The sequence below is a fragment of the Sphaeramia orbicularis genome, chromosome 10 (genome assembly GCF_902148855.1).
Source record: "Sphaeramia orbicularis chromosome 10, fSphaOr1.1, whole genome shotgun sequence".
In the NCBI taxonomy this organism is placed as follows: Eukaryota; Metazoa; Chordata; class Actinopteri; order Kurtiformes; family Apogonidae; genus Sphaeramia; species Sphaeramia orbicularis.
The window spans coordinates 12,718,741-12,728,441 of NC_043966.1; the positions used below are offsets into that span (position 1 = coordinate 12,718,741).

Below are 9,701 nucleotides of genomic sequence, written 5' to 3' on the forward strand. Positions count from 1 at the left end.
GTTACAAAATCCAACATGGCTGCCACACTGTGACGACACAATGTGTAAATTAAATGAGTACATTTACTCCTATCATAAACTTTGGGTTATACCCAGTATTTTTTTCTCATTTACAGTATGACTTTATCACTCACTACTTCCAAGCTACAGCTTTTTGAAATCTTGATATCAAAATTTTTATATATTTCGGGTGAAAAAACTCCTGCGCCTGAAGGGTTAATATCTCTGCAATGCAACACATTGGCGTCTTTGGCATAACTTCATAGCGCTTAATTCTAAATTCTCTAATAATAATTTTAGTTCATTTTTTAATATTTGAAAGTAGAATTACTGCATATAACCTCTTAAAGATGATCCACTGGTGGTTTATGAGCTTTGAGGGGATTGTATTCAGACTGAAAATGCATACAAATCTTTTGTTTTTTCATATTTTAATCTCATTGTGCTTTAGGATGGATGTCAGGATGAGGGCTGCTGGAGGGGCTTTTCATTTATATTTATCATTGAGTTTGATTACATTAAAAATTGTTCGAATCATGTGCATCTGTTGGGTTACTTAACATTGCCTTTGTCTTGTAGATATATACAATGTTTTTTCGGACAATATACACCTTTGGTATGCCTCAGGGTGGATGCCAGATTGAGTACAGGCAATTGCAGAGACACTGTTCCCAGGAAATTGCAACTGACCTCCAACAAATGATGGTCTGTGTGACTCATTACATGAAAATGGGTGGTTTCTCTTGAGGTAAACAACCTTTATTGTTATCTTCACCACACGTAAGTGGATGTGATTGCTGTAGCCCAAGGGGTGGATTACAGGTGCTTCTCATCTGGGAAACAAACGGCTATATCTATCGATTCTGTGAGAGGGATAGAGAGGCCTTCTCGTAGTAAACACCAACTTGGTTATTATTGTCAGATTATTTTGGGAGAGGATCTTCAGTCTGAGGAATCAACACCACATATGACAACTTAATATGAGCCATAACTCCTCAAGAACTTGTCAAAACTTTGACAAACAGATTAGGCCATCACTTTTTCCCATGGTTGATAAAGCCAAAGCTGTGCAATTTCCAATTCCATTGTGTAGAAAAATAAACTCAAGTTACATACTTTGAAAGGCCATGAACTTTAACAACTTCATTTTGTAAAAGATTGACCTGAGAATGTTTTTTTTTAATTCATATCTTTTGCCTGTTGAACCATGCAGGCTGTAGAGTATTAGAAATGGAACTGTTGAAACATCATGGTGCAGATAGACTGAAAAATGTTTAATTAAACTTCACACATCTCATTGAGTGTCAGATCATAGTGGGAGGGAAAATGCCATCAGCTGTTATCTCCGACTGTTTCTGTGAACTTTGGTGTCGACTTGTGAGTCATCTGTCATGTTCTTTCTAGAAAAAAAAAAAGACAAGTTATCAGAGCTCATGTAGAGAGGGTGACAGGAATGAATCAGGCGTGAATCAGCTGACATAACTGGACTACATGCATATACTGTACATACAGAAGGAGATGTTCTGAAAGGAGTCATTTCTCACATATCCCAATATTACACAACCTACAGAGATTGCAAGAACCGGTCACTAATGAGGCTGATGATGTGCAGTGACTCATTTTGGGGGGGGGGTTGTTCAGTAATAAGAGTGGGGTTTAACCCTCAAAGACCTAAACAGACACCAGTGAACAAATACATCTAATGATCTATGCTTAACCCATATAGTCCCAATGCTACTTTTGTGGCACTTCCCGAATGAATTTTTCTCTATAACCTTTCTTAAGTGATTTATCACCATTGATTGTAATATTATCTAAGTTATTTTGTGTTTTTTCAGTGTAAATCATGTATTTTCCTATATTTAATTCACTGATCATGTAGATGTTCATAAAAGCTTCGATTACATTTGCAGGTTATTATATCAGAAACAGAGAAAATCGAAGAAAAAGTGACTTTTTCAGGACAGATCATAACCGAACATACTAGAAGCACTCGGAGAGCACAGACCTCCGCCAAGGCAGATCAGTAGCCCCCCCCCCCCCCCCCCCCCCCCCCGATCACCACCAAAATGTAATCACTTGTTCCTTGTACCAGTATCAATCAGGTATCTTGTATCAGTATCAAAACACTGTCTGCACATTAGAATACATTCACTTTACAGGTTCTATTTAGTGGAAGATTTATGAAACTATCATATAAATGTACATAAACCAATATATATGTGTAATAACACTTAATCATATACCTTGAAAACATCAGCAAACGGGCACTTTTGTCATTTATTTTCCAATTAATCTTATTAAAATATGTAACATTTAGCACATTTAATGTCTGAAGCAAATCATTTCTAAAAAATTGTAGACCCAGTGTAACTTCTGATCCACTAATCCTATCAAAACATGTACATAATTTAGGTAAAATGCAGTTTCTCATCTTTTCATGATCATCAGATGGGACCCATTTGGATGTTAAGGGGCTGTGTAGTGGACATGGAAACACTGTCATCTTCATCTATAGCAATAATACATCAGTAAAACCCATGTAGTTTGGTATGTTAGTGGTTGAAAATGCTTTTTTTATGTTAAATTAATGATATATTTTGCTCAGTCTATTTTTCTTCAGTTTTCTCTGTTTTCATATAATAATCTTAAAATTTTCTCTGAGCTTTTATGAATATCTACATGATCAGGAAATTAAATAGAAGAAAATGTCTGATTTTCACTGAACAATGCAAAATGTAGATGTTACTATTATCACAACTAGGGATAAATCATGTAGGGGTGGTTAAAAGTAACCACAAAAGTACTTCAAGGCTTATTATTGTCAAACTGTTGATCTCCTGTTTGTGTCCACCGTTAAGAACGAGGTTAGAGATCATTTAGTTGGACAGCTTCAGTCAGTTTTTATGGTTAGATGATTTTACTCTTTCATTCACAAGCCATTTTCATTTGTCAGTATACCGTTCAGTGTTATCATGACAGATATGGAACTGCGCCTCCTTCTTCCAGCCTTGAGAAAAACATTATTCTTGAGTGAGATTTAATGCAGGTTCCTTGTTCTCTTCCACCCCTGAATAATGTTTTTCCAAGTGATCATATAACCTCACTCCTTAAGCCTCAGCACGGGATACCTGGTTTTAAAGTTATTTTACTTGTTAAGTAAACCTTAAATTACCTTGCTTTTTCATGCATTATATATGTTTTATTTGATGCTGTGGCCAGAACATTTCAAAGCTCTTCTTCATCATCATCATCATCATCATCATCATCATCATCATCATCATCATCATCATCATCATCATCATCATCATCATCATCATCTTCTTCTTCTTCTTCTTCTTCTTCTTCTTCTTCTTCTTCTTCTTCTTCTTCTTCTTCTTCTTCTTCTTCTTCTTCTTCTTCTTCTTCTTCTTCTTCTTCTTCTTCTTCTTCTTCTTCTTCTTCTTCTTCTTCTTCTTCTTCTTCTTCTTCTTCATTTATTTTTCAGGTAATGTTGAAGCTGCCTTCAGTTTTATGCCCCTAAACTGGTGAACATATCACCTCTGAATATTACAATACTAGCCTCTACTGATATATTTTGAAAGGAAATGTAATCTAATCTCTTTAATCTGGCTTTTGGCTAATTGCTCTAGATTTACAATTCTAATCACAAATGAAAATTAAAAAGCTAATCATTTTAATGCAGAGGAGGAACCTGTCATATTCAATTACTCTAAAGGCTTTCACCTGGTTTTCCCTCCTTGTATCCACATCTTGTCATGAACTGGGTTGTCACTGTACACTTGTACCATTAATGGACTCTACCTCCATCGTGTGTCTGTGTTTCAGTAAGATCACACAAAAGTACCTGTGGTAAGTTTGTCTTCGTATGAGGTTAATGCATCTGCAAAGAATGAATACTTTACTTTTTGGAGCATATCTTTTTAACCCATAAAGACCCAAACAGCCACTGGTGACCAAAATCATCTCCTGATGTAAAATGTTTAATAACTTCAGCCCCACTAATCCTATCAACCCATGTAAATAATTGGTGTAAAATACAGTTTGTCATCTTTTCAGGGTCATCAGATATGACCCATTTGGACGTTGAGAGGCTCCGTAGTGAATGTGGAAACACCGTCATCTTCTTCAACATTGATTTACGACTAAAACCCATGGAGACTGATAACTAACAGTGGATGGAGACACTTGGTTTATGTTTAGTTATATATATTTTTACTGCAAATGTTACATTTTCTTCAGTTTCCTGTATTTTTTGATATAATAACCCTCAACTTTGAACTGAGCTTTTATGGACATCTACATGATCAGTAAATTAAAAATATAAAAATACCAGATTTTTTTTTACTTAAAATTGGTAAAAACTGAGCATAGTATTAGAATAAAATGTGAGAAATCACTTAGGACAGGTTAAAAATAGAGAAATTTTCATATGGGAACTGACACCGAAGTAGCACTGGGTCTTTATGGGTTAAAGAAAAAACAAAAACAAAGAGGCATTCTGACTATCTGAAAGTGACTCGTGCAGTTATTTGCTTACATCACCTCTTTTAATACTGAAATAGTTCTCTATAAGTTAAACTTATAGAGCACCTCAGCTCATAAATGTATTTATTTTTTTTTTTTGCATTCTTATCCCTGGTACACAAATTGCACTTGAAAACTACTAGACAGTTTATTAATATTTGAGTCCATTTACACACTAGCACTGCAGTATACATATTTTTCGATATATGTTGTGTGTCTGTTTCCTGTATGTGATTGCTTACAGTTGCCTTTTTAAACATAAATGGTCATCTGTGATGCAAACCCTCTCCTTGAGATTGTCTTCATTTTGCGTGTTCTCTATTTCCTCATCACTGGAGAAATTACTGCTGATGTGTTTCCTTCTCAAGAACTATCTAATCATTTATCAAGTGTCTATACTTGACAGTCATCGTGTTAAATTTCCACAGATTGTGCATGAACTCTTAATGTATGTGTCTCTGCTTTATATGTTCAAAGTAGTGTACAAAAACACCCCACAAAATTTCTATTAATATTCTCTAATTTTATTGTCCATATTTGGAATTATGTGCCTCTGTGTTGCTTGTTTTAAGTACCTGATAGTATTAATATTGGGGTATTTTTAACATCAGTATTCTTCTATTTCTTTTCATTTTTTTTTACACATATCTTTGTACTAAGAAATAGATACATATGGTACTTATAACGTTGCTGAATCAACAAACCATAGTTGTCACCAAAGATTTGTATCCTGTTCATAAACTCAGTAAAGCGATAAAGTGCTTGTTTTTATATACATTTTGTTTCCCTGTTCTGATGTCTTATTTTAAACCATCTGTCAGTGTGTTCCTGTAAAAGTGTAAGTGTTGCATTATGGATGGAGGAAGCGGATAACCTTCAGACACTCAACACTACACAGCCCTCTCACTTATCCATTTGACTCAACACACACCTGTAACATGATTCTGAGTGAAGGCAACACAAGACAGTCAACAAATACAAACTAAGCGTCGCAAAAGCTGTCTTACTGTTTGTTTGTTTGGAACATGTGAGATATTCTGTCTTCCACCGCTGCACGTATGTCAGTTTTCTGTGAGGAAAGAGCATTTTGGTCAGTTTTATTTATCTGATTTGACAACATGTTATAATAATAATGATTAAAAAAAAAAAACACAAGAAAAATAAAAATGTGAGATAGATACGCTTTATTTATCCCCTCAGGCGCTGGTGCAGGTTTTGTTTTTACTTCTCTAGGTGATATATTGGGGTTGTAAGAGGGTCAGATAGTGCTCCTCAGGGGAAATTTGGAGCATTTAATATTTAATTTCCTTCGTTCTGGTGAAATGTTATTAATCTAATTTGTGCCTTTTTTATGATGGAAAAATGTTATTTAGGTTAAAGCAGGGGTTCTCAAATTTACAACCCAAAAGATAATAACCCAAACTGACAAAAATACATCATGGACAGACATAATATCTACATTTATAAACTATGGGGGAAAAACACAGTAAATAATTAATTTAAAATGTATAAGAAATTTAATGAATAACAGAAGTGAACTGGTAGATAAACATGTACCATAGTATAGTATAGTATAGTATAGTATAGTATAGTATAGTATAGTATAGTATAGCATAGTATAGTATAGTATAGTATAGTATAGTACAGTATAGTATAGTGTAGCATATTATAGTATGGTATAGCATAACATAGTATAGTATAGTATAGTATAGTATAGTATAATATAGTATAGTATAGTATAACATAGCATTGCACAGTATAGTATAGTATAGTATAATGTAGTATAGTATAGCATAGTAAAGTATAGCATAGTATAGTATAGCATAGCCTTGCATAGTATAGCATAGTGAAGTATAGTATAGTATAGCATAGCATAGCATAGCATAGCATAGCCTAGTCTAGCCTAGCCTAGCCTAGCCTAGCCTAGCCTAGTATTTTACTTATTTCATGTTTTCTCAGGAAGGGCAAATGCATATTTTCTTTATATTAAGGGGGATGTACAAAAAAGAGAAGAAAATTTTTTAAAAAGTAAAAAAAATAATAATAATGATAATAATAAAGAAAATGAGATGATAATGTAGAGAAAAGAACAGAAAAGAAAAGACATCATTAATTCCTTAAGTACAAGCAATAAATGTGGTAAATCATAGTAGCAGTAAAATAATTTGTGAGATATTAAACTCTAGTTCAAGGTTTTTCCATAAATCCATATTAATGCTGCCAACTTATAACTTTATCTACAACATTATCTAAAAACTATGTCTACAGGTATGAAACTATCCATCATAATGACATGAACAAAGTTTTCTAGACTAAATATTAAAAAGTTCAAGACAAAAATTAAAAGTAAGACAGCTCTTAATCTGATCCAGACTTGTCTAATTCTCCATATATTGGTATTTTCAGTCAAAATTGATGAAATTCCTGTTCTCTGTCACATCCAGCGACTTGTAAAAGCCCATCCTCCATTTACCTACACTGGTCTGTTGGTGTGTTCTTATTTGCTTATGCTGCTCAGTGGACAAACGTACCTTTATTTGCATGTTACTGAGCAGCGTCCCTCCGTTCAGCTGCTGGTTATACCGCCAACCCCAGCCTATTTCCCCCACGTAGCTCTGCTTGGGCGTCGACAGAGGGGCGAGAGGTGCAGCCCGGAACAAATAACTGAGGTCACCTGTGGCCTCAGGTGATCCAGAACCCTCACTGATGTACTGGGGGAAATAATTTGATCTAGGCCTGTAGTCTCCGATCCCATCTGGGCCTAAAACCAATGAGCGGTGACCAAAAAAAGAGGAAATTAATAATAACCAAAAGGACTTTCTTAGACTTTTGGCACATTTATTTAATAGAGCATGAAAATGTGCTGCACAATGAGTTTATAGCACTTACTCTTTTACTTTGGATGGTTTTACATACATAGGTTTAGGTAAACATTTCAAAAACATACAGATTTCAGTTTTATAAAGCTCCAGATATGGATGTAGAAATACACTGAAATTCTTATAATAAAATGAATAGATTTTATACCCACAATATAGAGAAATAAGCATGACAATCATTAAGAAAAATATGAAATATATTTTACAAATATTCAGCAGTGTATCATGAACAGCTGTTGAAATAACCAGCTGGAAAATCAATAAAATGACATACCTTGCACAAGTCTTGGGCAAATGTAGGTGTTTTAGAAAAATTATGTCAACACATGCAAATTTCCATAACCCTGAAACACCAAGATCTATTTTTGTAGCAACTTTCATCAATTAATTAACTGTTGTCTACATAATTAAACCTTTCCCAAGTGATTTATACCCAATTATTATAATATTATCATCTGCATTTTGGATTTTTCAGTGAAAATTACATATTTTCCCATGTATAATTTAATGATCATGAAGATGTTCACAAAGGAACACAGAAAACTGGAGGGGAAAAAATGTTCGGCAAAATATATAAATATATGTATAAATCAAATTAAACAAGCACCTACAACTATTATTTCTCAAACTCCATGGGTTTTACTGGTGAATCAGTATTGCAGAGGATGATGGTGTTTCCACATTCACTATAAAGTCTCTGAACGTCCAAATGGGTCATATCTGATGACTATGAGAAACTGAGAAACTGGATTTTACTTGAATTATTTACATGTATTGATAGAATTAGTGGTTCCACAGTTATTAAACATTTTAGATTATGCTTTTTGTCACCAGCTTCTGTTTAGGTCTTTGAATGTGAAGATACAACCAGAAAACACCGGAGATATATACAGCACTAAAAACAATACTTTCAGGATAAGAACAGCTTTTACAAACCCAAAGTGGAAAGTACTAGTCTGATGTCCTTTTATACTTAACTTGTGTTAACTGCACTAATACTCTGCTGTTTTCATCAAGTATCCACTGTGTTGGCTGATACGCAACTAAAACAACAAAACCCATGAATATATAAGAGAACAGGTGTAGAATAGCTGTCCACTGTAGTGACCGCTATGCATGATAGGGTTAAAGTCACTTTTAGGTTCAGTTTAGGTGACAAACTTACGCAAATCCACATTTATTTACACAGTTAAAGGCAAAAATAATGCAGGGCAGTAATTTAAAAAAAAATAATTTATTCATTATAATCTTAAAGAATGCATTATAATTTGCATTTAAAGATAAGTGTTCTGTAATCTCAAGGGAAAAACATTGTTCTAAGTAAACCTCCAAACACTTGAAGTATCATAATACAGTACATTCCATCACTGTGTTATCAGCTTTAGTTTGTTAGCTACTTAAGTGGTAACTGAGATAAAATATAAGCTGTTTGACTCTATAAGATGAATCCACTGTGCACAGATAACGTAAAAGCCTTCTCTCGACACACTTGACATACCTGTAAAAATCATTCTTTGTCCGTACTGTGGCTTTTCCACAGCTGCGTCACTGGTGGGCATTGTTCCTCTGACTTCTGCTGATATATGTGCAGTCGTCACTGGATAGATAACCCTATATAATGGGCACCCTTGGGTGATAACATGAGCCCGGCGGTCGGCTCTGTCCATGGGGTCATGCTCAGTTGTCATGCAACCACTGGTTGTCATGGCGGCAGTGCTCTTGGCCTAGTTACATTCTAAAACTATGGGATGGTTCACCTGTGGAACCAACATCTCACACTGATCTCAGTTCATTCAAAGACAAGAAGTTAACAGGAAAGTAGAATATCCTGATGATTTTATTTCATCATAGAGTATTATTTTATCTCTATATGGAATCGAACATGTCTGGGAATCAGATACTTTGTCCTGTTGCTCATCACGGTCCTCACTTTTTTTTTCTCTCTCTAATTCGGCTGCAGTTATAGATATTTATATGTATTTATATTATTACTAGATTAGATTACTGAGCTGCACTCTCCAACTTCTCAGGGACTGCGACTCTTTTGCACATTAGTCTCTGTCTCTAGAGGGGACTGTGAGGTGCCATCCAGACGAACTGAAACAGGTCAAAATACCATCTCTGTTATAGGCAAGAAAAGCTGGAGTAGTCTCCCAACAACTATTCATGAAATCTACACCTTTTCTCCATTTAAAAAAGAGCTAAAAAAAAAAAAAAGTTTCAAATCAGATCAAACCTGTGAACACCTGTGATGTCTGAACAGCATTTCATTTCCATTTCAGTAGTTATTCTTCT

At 34.6% G+C, this 9,701-nt stretch overlaps 1 protein-coding gene across 1 annotated transcript; it reads right to left on the bottom strand.

Annotated features, from left to right (window-relative positions):
- Positions 1 to 1,339: 1,339 nt before the first annotated feature.
- On the bottom strand, positions 1,340 to 8,965 carry spmip2 (sperm microtubule inner protein 2). Its single transcript, XM_030146129.1, has 4 exons — positions 8,905 to 8,965; positions 7,059 to 7,288; positions 5,535 to 5,596; positions 1,340 to 1,400 (listed from the first exon to the last, which is right to left on the bottom strand). The coding sequence occupies exons 1-4, from the start codon at positions 8,963 to 8,965 to the stop codon at positions 1,340 to 1,342; spliced, it is 414 nt and encodes a 137-aa protein (XP_030001989.1).
- Between the last annotated feature and the right edge of the window lie 736 nt (positions 8,966 to 9,701).